This window comes from Neofelis nebulosa, chromosome 15 (genome assembly GCF_028018385.1).
Source record: "Neofelis nebulosa isolate mNeoNeb1 chromosome 15, mNeoNeb1.pri, whole genome shotgun sequence".
Lineage (NCBI taxonomy): Eukaryota > Metazoa > Chordata > Mammalia > Carnivora > Felidae > Neofelis > Neofelis nebulosa.
The window spans coordinates 46,059,335-46,077,738 of record NC_080796.1 but is presented as its reverse complement, the minus strand read 5'-3'; the positions used below and the strand labels follow the sequence as shown (position 1 = coordinate 46,077,738).

General features: G+C 38.1%; 1 protein-coding gene across 8 annotated transcripts in view; it reads right to left on the bottom strand.

The window, feature by feature from the left end:
• The window catches only part of CAMSAP2 (calmodulin regulated spectrin associated protein family member 2), a 116,876-nt gene that overhangs the window by 49,302 nt on the left and 49,170 nt on the right, over window positions 1-18,404 (bottom strand). For all 8 annotated transcript variants that reach the window (XM_058701628.1, XM_058701630.1, XM_058701629.1 and 5 more), the window contains one exon: window positions 4,425-4,586. In XM_058701628.1, coding sequence (XP_058557611.1) covers window positions 4,425-4,586 — 162 coding nt within the window. The remainder of the gene's footprint in view (window positions 1-4,424; window positions 4,587-18,404) is intronic.

Sequence of the window (18,404 nt, the reverse complement as noted above, 5' to 3'; positions counted from 1 at the left end):
TAGATTTCTTTTTAGTGTTCTCTTTTCTAAATGTGTATTTATTCATTCTGGGGAGAGGGGGAGAGAGAGAGAGAGAGAGAAAGAGAGAGAGACAGACAGAGACATTGTGTGTGCACAAGCAGGGGAGGGGCAGACAGTGAGGGAGACACAGAATCTGAAGTAAGCTCCAGGCTCCAAGCTGTCAGCACAGAGCCCGAAGTGGGGCCTGAACCTATGAACGTGAGATCATGACCTGAGCCGAAGTCGGACACTTAACCAACTGAGCCACCCAGGTGCCCCAAGATCATCCTAGTTTGTTTAAGCAATTAAGCAAAATAATTACAAACTCTCGGAAGTGCTATGATGTAAAGAAGATGTGTTGCAGCAGAAAATAAGACTTGACAGGTGCCCACTTCAGACAAGGTTGTGAGGAAAAAGTGCTGTCTAAATTGAGAAATGATGTGGGGTGCCTGGATGGCTCAGTTAGTGAAGTGTCTGACTCCTGATTTTGGCTCAGGTTATGATCTCAAGGTTTGAGAGACCGAGCCCCACATCGGGCTCTGCGTGGAGAGCATGCAGCCTGCTTGGGATTCTCTCTCCCTCTCTCTCTGCCCCTCCCCTGCTTACTCTCTCTCTCTCTCTCTCTCAAAATAAATAAACATTAAAAACATAAATACACTGAGATGGGGCATCTGGGTGGCTCAGTCAGTTAAGTGTCTGACTCCTGATTTTGGCTCAGGTCATGATCTTACAGTTTGTGAGTTTGAGCCCCATACTGGGCTCTGTGCTGACAGTGTGGAGCCTGCTTGGGATTCTCTCTCCTTCTCTCTCTACCCCTCCCCTGCACTTACTCACTCTCTCTCTCTCTCTCTCTCTCTCTCTCTCAAAATAAATAAAAAAATATTTATCAACAAAGAAAGAAACAATGGAATGGAAGCCGTGCAAAAACCGGGAGATGAGCTGCCCAGGAACGGGACACATCATGATCAAAGGCCCTGTGGGGAGGCAGACAGCTAGAATGAAGTGAGTGAAGTGTGAGAGGAGAACAGTGGCCCCAAGCTGAGAATGGAGAAATGCACAGGATGTAGGCCATGGTGCATTCTGCATTTTAAGTGTAAAATGAAGCCCCTAAAAGTTTTAATAAAGGAATGACATGATTCAAGTTACACTGTTAAAAAGATATTCTGAGATTTTGTTCTGATAACAGTGGAATAGCATGTATCACACTAAGCTCCCCAGAACAGCAGTTATAAACTGGACGAAGTACAAAAAAAGCAACTGCCGAAGGTATTAGAGAGCAATCAAAAGCAGACAGAAATGGGAAAGGATGTGACCTTTGAAAGGAGGCAATATGCTGAGTGAAATCTATGTTTTTCAAGGGCTTTCTCCTCAATTCACACAATGCACAGTGGATCGAACCAAGCAGAAAACTAGTTGTGTTGGATTGAAGAACTGAGGGAGAAATCGGAGACTGTCAGAATGGCTGGATGTTGAGGAAGATCCTGGAAAAGAAGGAATCACTGTGGAGGGACACCCCAGTTACACATCTAAACTGCCTTCAAATCCTTGGCTGAGCCCTGAACTATGCACGTGTAGGAAAGACTCAAAAGAGTCAAGGGGGCGGTGGGGGAGGGGGGAGGGGGAAGGGGGAGGGAGGGGGGAACAACTGCTGAGAGGCTGAAGAAGCTGCCTGCTACGGGGGAGCTGGTGTGGCACTCGAGTCCCACACCAAGGTAAACACCTTGGGTTCTCCACCAAAACTTTAGAAGGGTCACACATGATTTAGGAGTAAAGGCTGAATTTAAGAGAAGTACAGAGAAGTATTCACTCGATTTGTCAAGATGAAAGCCAACTCCCAAACCAACTCAGTATAGGGGTGGGGATGGGAGAGAATGCAGAGAAGGCCAGTGAATGAGGAAATAATTCTTTGGAGAAGTTCTGTGTATGGAGGAATTGGGTTGGGGAAGTTTTATCAGAATGGGAAACACTAGTGTAAGTCTGTATTCTTGTAAGAATGGTCCAATAGGGAGGGAGAACTGGATGATGCAGGAGAGTGAGGGAATCACAGTGTGGTGCACAGACCAGTAGCATTAGCATCACTGGAGCTTCTTAGAAATGCAGACTCTCCATCCCAACCCCAACCCCAACCCCAACAAGTCAGACCCTGCATTTTAACAAGTTCCCTGGGGACTCTAACACACATGGAAGCATGACAAGAACTGAACAGAGGACCAATGACAAAGACAAGGGAAGAAAGCAGAGTTCTAGAGTAATAAGTAATGAGAAACTGGTCTTTGACAGGAAGGGGGAGGGGTCACTTTCTCCACTTTAAAAGCAGGAAAGACAGAAAGACAATGAATACTGATGTGGAAAGGTTTACAGATTTGGTAGCAAAAAGAAAATTCCCACCTGATGACTTCCCATCTCTGGTCTCAAAAAAAGGATGAGGCAAGGTCCTCAACTGACAGTTAACAAGGGATGGGCTATGGAAGGTCTGAGGATTAGAGAAGAAAGGATGATTCAAGTGTGGGAAAGTGAACTTCTTAGGGACACACTTGTTGGCCTGGCAGTAAGCACTGAGTGTTTATTTGAAGTCTGTGCTTATAAATTTAAAGCGAAACTAGCTTCCTTGTGTAAATTTCTCCTTTATATCCATAGCTGCACCCTAGAGAGAAAGCAGGTAACTGAGCTCAACCAGGGTTGTGTCACATAAATCACAGGGAGAGAAAAGGAGGCAAAGTAACTGACAGTACTTGCAACAATCTAGTTCAAAAAAGAAATCTTAACTGAGACTGTAAGAATTAACAGCCACAATGGTTTGGAATTCATGATGAAGCTGAACACTGTTAACGGTAGGGGTATTTGACTAAGTGAAGGAATTATTTAAGAATGAGATGTTTGTGGGGTGCCTGGGTGGCTCAGTCAGTTGAGTGTTCAACTCTTAATTTCAGCTCAGGTCTTGATCTCACGGCCATTAGATCAAGCCCCTCCATGCTCAGTGCAGAGCCTGCTTAAGATTCTCTCTCTCTGCCCCCCTCCCCTGCTCACACTCTAAAATTTAAAAAAAATAATAATTAATTTAAAAAAAAAAAAAAAGAAAGAATGAGATGTTTGCAATAAGATGTGAAGGTTACATCCTGATGATTGTCCAGAGCTAAGGAGGAAGAAATCAAGGAACTCCAGGAGCAGAGTATTAAATGGGCTTTCTACATTGATACTGATAACGATGATAAATGAAGTTTTTTACATTTAGCTTCTCGTTATGCAAGCATTCAAGGAAGGATACCTGAAGGTACAATTTCTTTTAGATCTGCTCAGGTCTTGCTCATGGGTAAGGTTTCATTTTTTTCTGGAGTGATAGTTACAAACAAATGCAAATCAGGAGGGATTAACTACTCAATTTGGCAAAGGAAGTAATAAGCTGACAACTTAAGCATCTTCAGAGCATAAATAACTAATCACAGTTCCATAAAAATTTCCAAGAGAAATCTACAATCATTACAGTCTTATGCAACTCAGTCAAGCAAACCTAAGAATCAGAGAATAGGAAATAGGAATTACTTCATTATTAGATTCAAAAAATACTCACTGAACACCCACAGTGTATACAACACCCTACTCTGAGTGCTGGAAATTTTCTAGTAATCTGATATGAACTAAATCATTATTAAATGTAATTACAGATATTGTAGAATATACAGAAATCTATTTTCATCATTTTAACAGAATTTTTTTAATCAAAAGGTAATGGGAAATTTTAAGTAACTTAAACAACTTTAGCTTTCATTTTGATTTAAAACGAAAACAACAATGGAGTGTGCCTTAGTCTGTTCAGACTGCTGTAACAGCAATAATCACAGAATAGGTGGCTTATAAACAGAAATGTATTTCTCAAAGTTCTAGATGCAGGCAATTCCAGGATCAAGGGACGAGCAGGTCTGGTGCTTGGGGAGGGCCTGCTTCCCGGCCATCTTCTTGCTGTGACCTCACATGGCAGAAGGAGCAAGGGAGCTTGCTGGGGCCTCTTTCATGTGGGCATTAATCCCATTAATGAGGGCTATGACCTAATCACCTCCCAGAACCCCACTTCCTAACACCATCACATCAGGGGTTGATTTCAACATAAGAGGGTGTCTCGGTGGCTCAGTCAGTTGAGCATCCAACTTCGGCTCAGGTCATGATCTCATGGTTCATGAGTTCGAGCCGCATATCACGCTTGGGGCTGTCAGTGCAGAGCCCAGTTCAGACCCTCTGTCCCCCCTTCCCATCCCTCCCCCGCTCACATTCTCTCTCTCAAAAATGAATAAACATTAAAAAATATATTTCAGAATAAGAATTTGGAGCAGACAAAACCTGCAATCTACAGCAGAGTGGCAATATATGATTAAAGATTGTACTTTTCCTGCTTAGGAGACTCATTTTTACTCAAGTGAGCATATTCCTACCTTGTTTATCCAGTACATGACAGCATCCTCAATATCATAGGGCAAATCCGTGGCTTGAAAAAAAGCTGAGTACTGTTGAGCACAGGCAATTACTTTCTCTATACTGACCATTTCTACGGTATAAGCCATCATTAGGGTATCTATCATGGCCAAATGAGCACTCTGAAAATATAAAACAAGAACAGAGTTTAAAAATTACACTTAGAAACTGCTAATGATATATTTTACAATATTAGTAACAATTCCTAACAAAAAGTAACAGAACTAAAGACTACAGAAGATAAGCCTTAATAAGAAAGCACAAATGAGAGATAAGCTAACTGAACCAAACAAACTTATCACTGAAATAATTAGTGAGGATCTTTAAGACACTCATTCTCTTCTATTCAGGGAATGTTCCTTTTCCTGTTTTTCCTATTTTTGATAATGTTGTAATCATTTACCCAGCAATACAATTTACGAACTTCAGAGCATCTTTGACTATGCTCTTTCCTCAAGCTTCATAACCACATAGTAGAAAAAGTTTCTAGATCCTGCTTCTAAAATGTCTCTCAAATCTGCCGTCTTCCTCTTTCTGACTGCCACAGTTCCCGTGCAGACCATCAACATTTCTCACACTTGAACAAGGCAAAGGACTCTCTGATTCTCCTGGCTCCAGCTTTTTCCTTATCCTATTCGTCCAGCAACCCAGGACCTCCAGTCTTTCCTTTGCCTTTTTGTGTTGTGCGTGTTTGCTTGTTTTTAAATACAAAAGTGTTGTTACACCCTGACGCTTAAAAGTTCCAAACATTACAAAACACATAAAGTAGAAACTACCCCTCCCGGTCCTCCTCCCCTAGCAATGTGAACAGTTCGGTAAGTATTCTTACAAAAAAAATTTAATGCACACCAAATAGATAAACATTTACATCGTCTCCTATTTGCTGGCAATATAAACAATTCTACAACACTGTATTTCCCCAGGGATAATTTTTCACTGTGGGGCTACTGGACCCAAGAGCAATCACATTTTAAGTTTTCATAAATAACCATTAATCTGCTCCCTAGAAAGTCTGCAGCAACCTTTATCTCCCACCAAGAATGTTATCACTGTGCCTGTTCCCCACATTTTTTTTGGTCAACATTTGGTACCATTCACTTTTTATCATATGTGTCAGTCTGAAAGTTTAAAAAAAAAGAAACACACACACACACTCATTTGACTTTGCATTACGCTGAATAACGATGAGCATCTTTTTACATGTTAAGCAACCAACTTGTATTTTTTCCCTTGGAAAACTGCCTGTTTATATCTTTTGCCTATTTTTCTCTTTGAGATGTTCATCTGTTTTTATTTCTTGATTTGTAAGAGCTCTTTATATATTAGGTATATTAGCTCTGTGTCATTCAGATAGCAAATACATCTTCCTAGTGTGCCTTTGGATTTTCAACTTTATTTGTAGTATAGTTAGCTACAGAGAAGTTCTAAATAGATACTTGGTAAAATCTGTCAATCTTGCTATTCTCCTTTATGACCCAGAACTTATCTCACGTTTGCAAAAGGTTTCCCCACCCCACAAATACAGAAATATTTTCCTCTTTTTCTATTGCTTTAAATCTATCTAGAATTTGCTTTTGAAGATATTATAAACTAGGGACTAGTTATTTTTCCAAATCAGAGATTTCACCATATCACATTCTCTCATGAAGTCTACCTCATTTACTGTATATTAAAGTCTATACTCCTTAAACAGACGTAAAGTACTTTAACAGCTGGTCCCTACCTATTACTCTAGCCTTTTAACTTACCATTTCCTTCCACCAAATCACACTCCTTTCAAAATAGCCAGAGAAGACTGCCATTCCCCAAATCTGTCACCAATTTTCAAGTTTCCATGCCCTTGCTGTTGCTGTCCTCCTTATAATCTAGACTAAGTCCTGACATTGGCCTGATTGTTATCTTCATTCTAAAGGCTTTTTCCAATTCACTTTCCAATCAAAATGACTCATTTTTCCTATAGAATGAGTACAGGTTCCCACAAAATAAGTGTTTATACCTGCATTAAATTCTGACTTATCTCAAGTAGGGCATGAGCACTGGTATTTTTAAAAAGTTCCCCAGAAGCCAGGACTGAGAATCACTGACTTCTCTCATCATAGTACAGTTACCTGTATACAACCCTGTTTCCCTCGTTAGACAGTAAGACTCTTGAAGGCAAGGACATTATCTTAGTTATATTCATACTTCCTATACCTAACATGGTACCTGGCAACTAGCAAGAACTGAAGAAAGTTGGAAGGGAAGAAGCTAGTCTGGGGGGTCACCAGAAGGAATGGGGAGCTAGCTTTACACTGGAGCTTAAGAAAGTGGTTTCGACTAGGAGGTAGTAGACTAGCCTATCAAAAATTTAGCACTGCTAGGGGCGCCTGGGTGGCGCAGTCGGTTAAGCGTCCGACTTCAGCCAGGTCACGATCTCGCGGTCCGTGAGTTCGAGCCCCGCGTCGGGCTCTGGGCTGATGGCTCGGAGCCTGGAGCCTGTTTCCGATTCTGTGTCTCCCTCTCTCTCTGCCCCTCCCCCGTTCATGCTCTGTCTCTCTCTGTCCCAAAAATAAATAAAAAAACGTTGAAAAAAAAAATTTATAAAAAAAAAAAAATTTAGCACTGCTTATAGAAAGGCAGATACTTTATCTTATTAACAACAATCATACAACCAATGGTGACTCCTACTTATTAAGTCTAACTTAGGTACTAGATACTGTGCTAAGTATGTTATTAATATACTAGTTCTTTCATGTCAGATCTCTTCTGAAATAAAGCCGGAGATCATATACTTTCTACAACCCTCACAACTCTCTAAAGGAAATATCACTTACACATTTTATATGTGAGGAAGCTGAAGTTCAGACAATTAAATAGTTTGTCCAAATCTAATGGGCTCTTTCTATTGTATCATGCCGTTGGCAGAAATTAAGTTATTTAGTTAGGCAAGAAATATGTTTTGGAAATTCTAAATAAACACATGCACGAAAGAAAAATAGCCATAAATAATTGTTTCAAATTCAGATATTTTCACGTTCTACTCTACCCAGTAAGTCTTTTCCCGACTGCTACTGCCCAGGTAGCCCGGTTATTCCTTCAGAGTCGAAGCGGCACACTGTTATCACTTCTAGCACCTCCTTTCACTCAAGTCATTTATTTGTATGTGTCCTCTCCATTCAACTCTTCTGGCCCTAGTGAGCAGACTGTCTTTCTCATCTTTGTTCCTAGCACAATGATTTAAGGAAGAAAGTTCTCAGAAATCAGTATTTGATAGCATTAAAAAGCATAATTTGAACAAAAAGGTGGGAAAACATTTCAAGAGCCACAAAACTATTCATGTACTCTTTACCAAGATTTTTTCTCTTGGCAATTTATTCTACAGACATAATTTGAGAGGAAAAAACAGCTATGTGAATGAAAGTGACCATTACAGTATTATATATAACAAAAAGGAAGGAAACAATGTTACAACCATAATGAGCTATTTATGGTATCCTGAACTATTTAACAATAGGGATATGCACAATAATACAATACTGAGTGGAAAAAACACTGTACTATAATAATGTTCAAGATACACACACACACACACACACACGCCCCTATACATACACATACATATATGTATATACATACAGGTATGGATATATACATATAATATATATAAAAAGAGGAAAGGAAAAGGTGCAAAGAAAAAACTTACTTAGAAATTACCTTGTTATAGTATGCAAAACACACATATAAAATCTATAGTTTACTTCAAAAATTAGGATGCTAAACACTAAGTACGATTAGTAATACATTTTCAAAATAAAAACATTTTCTCATATTGTCCTTATAGTTATGTCTATATGATAATCACCCACTTCTTTAAACTAAACTTTCAAATTTTAATATGACTTTTTTTACCCTTTAATTTTACAATATGAGGTACAGATAAATTAAAAATTATATAAAACAGAAAGTATATAATGAATCTAGAAAAGATCAGTAGTAAGAAAAAAATAATAAGCTCTAGGTCACAATCAATATAGAGTAATTTATATCTCTAGATAAAGCACACATATTTAATTTCTTACCTAAAGAGTTAAGATCAGAATAATAACAACTACAGCTAACACAGATACTATGTGCCATGTAATATTTTCAGCATGCAATGTTTTCAGCACTTGTATTAAACTCATTTAATACAACAACCCTGTGAGAGGGACTATTACTACACCTGTTTTCTGGATGAGAAAATTGTGTAACCTGTTCAGGGTTACTCAGCAAGGAGGTAGTGATGTAGGGATTCAAACCCAGAGGTCTGGCTCTAGAGCCCATAACCATCTCACATCCACACTGCAGACTCCTCCCAGTGCCCCACTCTATGGGGCTGCATACTGCAGCAGGAGGCAAGACAGAATCTTGCAGTTCCAACAGCCGTGGCAGAAGCAACAGTTGTGCACTGAGGCCACCGGGGGGCAGAGCAGAATATGCTACGATCAGCAGTATAAAGACTGCTTACGGAATAAAAAGCAGTTCCAATGAAAAAGGAAAGGCTACAGAATTCCACTGAATTTATTGAATAGAGCTTAAAGTATCATACAAAGGCCAGTATTAGGTTCTGTATGTGTGTTACAAAAATTTTATTTTTGTTACCTCCAATCAGTGGACTCTACACAAAACAAGTTACATTTATGTATTAGAAATTAAAGTTAATGCTATTACACAGAGGCATCTGGGTGGTTCACTTGGTTAACATCCACCTCTTGATTTCCACTTCCAGTCATGGTCCCAGGTCATGAGACGGAGCCCCGTGTGGAGCCTGCTTGGGATTCTCTCTCTCTCCCTCTGCCCCTCTTCCCTACTCATCACATGCTCTCTCACTCTCTCAAAAAATTAAAAAAAAAAAATTAAAGGGGCACCTGGGTGGTTCAGTCGGTTAAGCACCCAACTCTTGATAGCAGCTCAGGTTGTGATTTCATATTTTGGGGAGACTGAGCCCTGCCTCAGACTCTGTGCTGAAGGCACAGTGCCTGCTTGGGATTCTATCTCTCCCTCTCTCTCTGCTCCTTCCCTGCTCTCTCTCTCAAAAATAAAGGTTTTTTTTAAATATATTTCTTTTAACATTTATTTACTTTTTGAGAGACAGAAAACAGGTTTTTTAAATATAAAAATAGCTATTAAATAAGGAGAAGCATTTAAGTGTTATAGGTGAGAAATTTATTAGTCTCAAAAATTAGTAAGATATAAGTCCTAGTATTGCATGTCTTTTATTATTCTTATATCAGATTTAGACATGGAATTTAAAAAAAATTCCTAAGAAGAATCCAGGTCTTGGCCTACTGTGGTATAGTAGCTCTAAGTGCCAATGTCCAAGTAGTCCTAGAAGGGTATAAGAAGGAGCCAAGACTTAACAAATCAATCATGAACATGAAGTATTTGAATCGTTCTGCTAAAGTGATGTGCACAGCATATACATATCAGACTGGGGTTTGTCAGAGTTAATTCCAATTCAGAAAATTATACTTTATCATTTATTTATAAAACAAGTTTACTGTAAGCTTCATTTATCTTTAATTAACATGGAGATAAAAGTAAAACAGCACTTATAACCCTACTGAGATACCACTACATATCCATTAGGAAGGCTATAATTTAAAAATCAGATAATAACAATTGTTGGCAAGAATGTGGAGAAATCAGAACTCCTATACACTGCTAGTGAAAATGTAAATGATGTAGCCACTGTGCAAACAGTTTGGCAGTTCTTCAAAAAGTGAAACAAAGGTTACCATTTGATCTTGTTATTCTTTTAGGCCTATATATGCAAGAGAAATGAAACTATGTGTCCACACAAAAACTGTTCACAAATATCACAATAGCCAAAAAGGTAGAAACAACCCAAATGTCCAACAACTGATGAATGGATATACAAAATATATACATTCTATACAATGGAATACAATTCAGCAATAAAGAGTGATATATAGAACACAGATGAACCCTGAAAATAATATGCTAAGTAAAAGATGCCAATCACATAAACACAAAAATACATATCATATTATTCCATTTATATGAAATGTCCAGAATAGACAAATATATAGAGATAGAAAGTAGTTAAGTAGATGCTTACTTAGGGTTGGGGGTGGGTGGGTGGGGAGATAGGATGGGTGACAGTAAAGGGTGTTAAGTAGATGCTTGGGTCTCTTTTCAGGGTGACACAAATTTTTTTAAATTGTGGAAATGCCTGCACACATCTGAATATACTAAAACCCACTGCACTATACACTTCAAATGAGTGAATTATATGGTACGTCAATTATATAACACAAGCTATTGCCAAAATAAAAAATCAGATTAATTTCTGATGCTCTCCTCCCACGCTTTCAGTATAAATACCCCATAAATCACCATTTATGGCTTTAAGTAATCCATTCCATATGTTTGCAAAGTATCTTTATAAATATTTCAAGGTGAAAGGTGATTTATTTTTCTAGGTAGTGAAGTATTTTAGTATTTTAAGGAATGTCTAAGAAAGATCATAAATGATGATCTTTAAAAGTAAACTATATATATTTTATCTAGATTAGTTGGAGCCATAAGAAATTGAAAATAAAAAACTGCAAAAGGAAAATAGAATTTAGCATATTTATTTACTTTTCTTTTTATCATCAATATATAGATATTTCCTGCTTAAAGATATGCAGAATGCAAACTTATGGAAATAAGCAAATGTTATTTTTAATAATATCTAAAATACCTCATTGTTTAGAAAAATAAATCACCCTTCAACCTTGAAGTAGCCAGAATCTTAGAGATAGATGTCTACAGTTGATATGAAAATTGAAATTTTCAACAAAAAAATTTATGCCTTTTAATTGTTTTAATGTTTAGTCTTGGGAGAGAGAGAGACACACAGTATGAGTGGGGGAGGGGCAGAGACAGAAAGAGAGACACAGAATCTGAAACAGGCTCCAGGCTCTGAGTTCTCAGCAGAGAGCCCAATGTGGAGCTTGAACTCACTAATCGTTGGAGATCATGACCTGAGCAGAAGTCAGATGCTTAACTGACTGAGGCGCCCAAAAATTTATGCTTCTAATCATAAGGTCTGTCCTTTGGTATAAGGAAATCTTCACATATCAAAAATCCAGCCTATCAAAAGTAAGTTGATCCAAAGAGCAAAAAGCACTAGCCTTAAACACAAAGTCAGGAATATACATTGACCAACAAAGATTTTAGTTGTAACCTACAGGAGAGTTAGGGCACTGTTGTTCCTGACATACTGATGTTGTACCCAAGCTGTATTAAACATGGTCAGGACCAAAAGTGCCACTGTTGCTCTGCTATCACCAGATGGAATGGTGAAAACGGCAGCTATGCCAAAGGAGACGTCCATGGGATTCAAAATACCCCTCTCATGAGATTCAACATTAGTTCTGCCCAAATTTAACAAATAGAGCACACAACAAAACAGCTAAGAGTTCTCTTTAATCTGTTTCTATAAGGGTAGTATGAGCATCTGGTTTATATTCTGTCATTTACATTTGGTGAATTTGACAATCACAGTACCCAATGGTGAACTATTTTCAAGATCACTTGAAGCAAACTGATACTAATCTTTACTGAAAAAGAATATATACCAAAAAACAGTACAGCCCAAACATCTATTAAAAGCCCCTGACCAATGAAAGACATTATGTGTCCTGAGGAGTTCCATCAACTTCATCTGGAATATGTTTAACGTCTAACAGCAAGTGTACTTTAAATGAGGTTCCGCTGGGTGGACATATAAAGGAACAGCATACCAGTAGTCAAGTAAATATGGTAAACAAAGGAAATAGTTTACAGCAGTGGTTCCAAATCTGGCTTATCATCAAAAAATTACAAATTCCCTAGCCCAAACCTTAGAGATGGTGATTCTTTAGATCCCCAAAGAGGCCCAGAACAGCATCCTAACTGGAATCTTGCCTCCAACAGTCTCCACAGCCACAAGAAATTAACCTTCTACCGCGCATCTCTAATCACAACATTCTATAAGCAAAAGCCTTCCATGACTTCCTAGAACCTAGCAGAAACATCCAAAATTATTTGATTGATGAAGTTCTTCCTGATCTTAAAATAATCACTCATCAGGTCTCATCTACTACATCTTATTTAAACCCTATGGTCTAATAGCATAAATTAAGAAGAGCAAGAGCTATTTAAGTAGAGTGCCTGGGTTCAACCTGGACTCTGCCACCTACCATATGGTTTGGGGCAAAGTCCTCAATTTCTCTGTGCTTCAATATCCTCATCTGGAAAATGAGATGATAATAATAGTACAAGGCATTTCATGCTCTAAAAAGAACATGGTTTTATGTTAAGAATAGGGTTGGGGTGGACTACTCAAAAGCCCTGCCATTTTGTAACCAGGAGGTAACCTGGATCGTCCAAGCAGACAGCTCATCCTGGCTGGAAGTAGCTGCAGTATACATTGAAAAATGCACAAAAACAACTGTAGAAATGCTTCCGGCACTCTAACTAGAGCATGGCTGGTGGACGGTGAGATAGTGCTGATGGAGGTAGATCTCAGCTGGTAAAGCCGTATTAAGGTGGGCACAGGTGGCAATGCAACTGTCCCCAGGCAAGAGCTGCATCAGGCTGGGGATGCACCTCTCTGGGAAGGAATCCTGGGGGCAGGTAGTTATTGTAAGATTCAAATATGGAAGAACCCTATGGTTTCAGTTTTGAATTATAACCAATAAAGAACTCATGATTATATACATCTATTTTTCCTAGCCTTAACTTGAATAAAGGGCCTAGAAGCAATAACTACTAAAGTAGCAATAAATACATTTGTGCCCAGATCTTGGTATCTAAGTAGCATTTCCCCATTAAAATAAAACTAAAGCTCTTTAGAAAATGGCTGATTCCAAGTCAGAGGCAAAAAAAAAAAAAAAAAAAATACAAAGTGAGCTTGGAATATAGTCATGTCAAAAAGAAAAAAATATTCAAAGACTGATGGGGAGATGTCAAAAGATTATACAAGCCAGCTTGCATGGGGCTCCCACTGGCCAAATATGGGCCCACATGGGTATAAAAAAGATTCATGACAAAGGCACCTGGGTGGCTCAGTCAGTTGAGCATCGGACTTCGGCGAGGTCATGATCTCACAGTTCGTGGGTTGGAGCCCCACATTGGGCTTTGTGCTGTCAGCGCAGAGCCCGCTTTGGATCCTCTGTCTCCCCCCACCCCCTACCCCTACCCGACGCATGCTCTCTCTCAAAAATAAATATTTAAAATAAAAGATAAATGACAATAATGAATTATAATACAAGGGATTAAAAACAAAAAGCATTCATGAGTTCATGATGATAATCATTTAGGGAGAAAGAAAGAAAAAGCTCTTCTTTACAGAATAATGCCAAGTAAGAAATGTAAAAGGAATGACAGTATTTTAAAAATCCCCATATTGTTGGGGCGCCTGGGTGGCGCAGTCGGTTAAGCGTCCGACTTCAGCCAGGTCACGATCTCGCGGTCCGTGAGTTCGAGCCCCGCGTCAGGCTCTGGGCTGATGGCTCGGAGCCTGGAGCCTGTTTCCGATTCTGTGTCTCCCTCTCTCTCTGCCCCTCCCCCGTTCGTGCTCTGTCTCTCTCTGTCCCAAAAATAAATAAAAAACGTTGAAAAAAAAAATTAAAAAAAAAAAATAATAAAAATCCCCATATTGCAACCACCAATGCTGTAATTAATTTGGCACAGATCATCAACAGACTATGAAACCACTAGGTGGAGCATTACTAGGAACAATATGCAATCAACTCCACACAATGCTTCCCAATTACAAAAGAAAATATGGTCAAACTTAGCATCACCAATAATGGGACCAACTGACATGATATGCCTCCTGATGAGATTCAACTGAAAGTATACAACATGACCTATGTAGCATTCATGCCAAAAAATTTCAATCTGAATCTAATTAGGAGGAAACAATCAGACAAGTCAGGATTAGGGTATAGTCTACAAACTAACTTGCTTCCATTCTATGGAATATGAATGTCATGAAATAATAAAACAAGGTGGGGGGAGACAACTATTCTAGACTTAAAGAGAACAAAAACATGACAGCAAAAAGTAACAGATGATCTTTGATTGGTCCCTGGCTTGAAAAAGGAAAAGAAAAAGCTATAAAGAACATTTTAGGCACGATAATTGCAGAAATAAAAATATGGACTATGTGTTAGATAATATTATTGTAACATTTAATTTCTTGGTGTAATTATGGCCCTGTGATTATGCAGAAAAATGTTGTTTTCATAAGATTCTGGAATGATTGTGTGTGTGTGTGTGTGTGTATGCGCACACACACACACACACACACACACACACACACTAGCAGAGACTCCAGAAAGAGAGAGGAAGGGAAGGAAAGAGAAGATAAAAGCAAATATGACAGAATGTTAGTGTCAAATATTTTTTAACTTTTTAGCAAAACATAAAGTTTTGCTAAACATAAAACTCATATTCATTTTTCACAGAAATCAGTTAAGTACATTTTATACATACATCCTTATATATGCTATACCTAAGTCAGGTAAGGTCTAAAGATGAATTTACAGATCTTGTACTGATATTCTTATCCCAAAACATTATGTTTATAGAGCAAGCTCTGTCTGAGTGATATCTGGCTAACACTGGAGCTGCTAATACATCCACAGAATAAGTTGTTTCTGTTTACTTTTTTAATTCCTAGGTTATTGGTGGCTTTCTTCCCAAACTATACCTCATAAGGAATGTATTTCAAATGTTTATTTGTTCAAAAAAGAAGTCATTAGATGGGTACAGGAAAATACAAAACTTTAATGTAGTTCCAATTAAGCAATACTTGTCAGTCTTGTTGCTACCATCAGATATAGTACCTGAGAAAGTTTCAATAAGCCAAAAAAAAAAAAGAAAAAAAGATTAAAAAATCAAGAAAAACAGCTTTAAGAATGAAATGCCTTCAACTGGGGTTTCAAAACAAATAGAAGCCACTTTACTGCAGCACCTGAATTAAGCATCTGACTTCGGCTCGGGTCTTGAAATCACGGTTTGTGAGTTCAAGCTCCACATCGGGCTCCACGCTGGCAATGCAGAGCCTGCTTGGGATCGTCTCTCCCACTCACCTCTCTCATAATCTCAAAACTTAAAAAAAAAAATTCAGGCCACTTTACTGATACCATAAATATGGAAAGCAAGACGCAAATGTTTTTAGGTCACAACACTGTCCTGGCATCAGTAACATCCAAATGAATCAGGTTTCTTTGCAGGAATCCTTCCAAGACCAATTTTATTCTTGCGCAATTTTAGATCTGAAGTGAAAATAAACTGTATTCCTTTTAGCTATTATTTTGTTTCATCATATACAAGTAATCATTTTTTGTGAGAAGACAGAATTACTCTCAGCAACTTTCAAATATAAAACACAATATTTTTTTAAAGTATAATTGACATAAAACATTAAATTAGTATAATGTTAGCTATGGGTTTGTCATATATGGCCTTCACTATGCTGAGATATGTTCCTTCTATGCCCACTGTGTTCAGAGTTTTTATCATGAATGGGTGTTTAATTTTGTCAAATGCTTTTTTGCATGTATTGAGATAATTATATGATTTTTATCCATTTTGTTAATGTAATATATCACATTGATTGATTTCCATATATTGAGCCATCCTTGCTTCCTGGGAATAAATCCCACTTGATCATGGTGAATGATCCTTTTAATGTATTTTTTAACTCACTTTGCTGATATTTAGTTGAGGATTTTAACATCTATGTTCATCAAGGATATGGGTCTGTTTTTTTTTGTTTTTTTTGCTAGTGTCTTTGGTTTTGGTATCAGAGTAATGCTGGCTTCATTGAATGAATTTGGAAGCAATTCTTCCACTTCTTTTTTTTTTTTTTTTTTTTTTGGAACAGTTTGAGAAGGATAGGTATTAACTCTTCTTTAAATGTTCAATAGAATTCACTTATAAAGCCATCTCACCCTGGACTTTTGTTTGTTATAAGTAACCATTTCTTATATCAATACAAGAGGGGTGCCTAGGTGGTTCAGTCTGTTAAGTGTCTGACTCTTAATCTCGGCTCAGGTCATGATCCCATGGTTCATGGGATCAAGCCCCACCACAGGCTCTGTGGAGCCTGCTTGCAATTCTCTCTCTTGCTTTCTGCTCCTCCCCCATTCACGCACATGCTCTCTCTCGTTTTTTCTCTCTCTCAAAATAAATAACCTTAAAAACAATACAAAGCTAACTATGTTATTTTGAATTAATTTGTATAGAAATAAATTCAACTTTTTAAAAACCCTAGGAATAGAAGTCGGGCAATAAAAACCCATCATAATTACTAAAGTTTACTGATCTCTTATTATAGGTCAAGTACATTAGATGCTTCACAAGCACTATTCTATTTAATCTTCACAGTCACAGAAGGTAGACAATATTTTCATTCTTCAATACCAATAAAAAACCATAGCTTCCAGTTTTAGAACTAGTCCAAAGTCAAACAGCTAATTGTGCAAACCCTAGTCTGTCCTACTCTAGAAACAAAATACTCAATCACTACAATTCAGCCTCACTGGCAGTGAAGCATTTGCCAAAAGTCACCGAAATTATTTCTGCTCCAAACTGTGGCATTTCTTTTTAATCTTAAACATCTATTCTTCAAAAACATTTTTGTGATTAACTTTTTATTTTGAGAAAACATGCAATTGTAAGAAACAACACAGAGATTCCATGGACCCTTTACCCAGCTTCCTCAATGGTAACAACTTCCAAGTCCATAGTACAGTATCACAATCAGGATACTGACAATGATACAATGAAACTATAGAACCTTCCGTCACCAGGATCTCTCCCTGCTGCCCTTTGCTAGCCACATGTACTTCCCTCCTGCCCTTCCCTCTCCTTAAACCCTAACAACCATTAATCTATTCTTCACTTCTACAGTTTTGTCATTTAAAGAATGTTACATAAATGGAATTATCCACTATGAAATTTCTGGGGTGTCTTTTTTTTTTTTTTTTTTTCAACGTTTTTTATTTATTTTTGGGACAGAGAGAGACAGAGCATGAACGGGGGAGGGGCAGAGAGAGACGGAGACACAGAATCGGAAACAGGCTCCAGGCTCCGAGCCATCAGCCCAGAGCCTGAAGCGGGGCTCGAACTCACAGACCGTGAGATCGTGACCTGGCTGAAGTCGGACGCTTAACCGACTGCGCCACCCAGGCGCCCCACTGGGGTGTCTTTTTAAAACAGCATAATTCTATGGAGATTCATGTAAGCTATTGTATATATCCACAGTTTCATTCCTTTTTACTGCTGAGTAGTATTCCAATAATCCTCTTAAAACACTGATTTGAGATTACAATAATCAATACTTTTATAAATGTGAATACATCAGCTTGAACTACACATTAACATGCAACACAAACTATCTCACTTTTACCTTTAGAAGACTGCTAAATATAGTAAACTGAAGTACTAAATTATTTAATATAATGGGTAGCTCAATTTTCCCAATTTACCTTTCTTGTTTAAAGTTTTAACTGAATTAAAGTTTTTACTCTCAAAAAGAAGAGCCCCAAGTTATAGGCACAGTTAAAATTAAAAAAATAGTGGGGCACCTGGCTGGCTCAATCCATGGAGCGTGCGACTCTTGATTGCAGGGTCATGAGTTCGAGCCCCACACCAGGTGTGGATCCTACTTAAAATAGTTTATTTTTGGTCAGTATTAATTTAATTTTTAACCTAACTAGTTCATACACAAAGTAAACGCCTGTGAGGGTCTTTCAGGAAAGGAAATAATCACAGAAGGCAGCTGCCCCAGAATATACTTTTGAAGGAGAACACAGGAATAAGACCAGAAATATAAGACTTTCTTGTTTTCAACTTGCAGTAATATTTCAAATTATCAAAGAAGTAGTAATATGAGGCAGCCTACTCAGAGATAC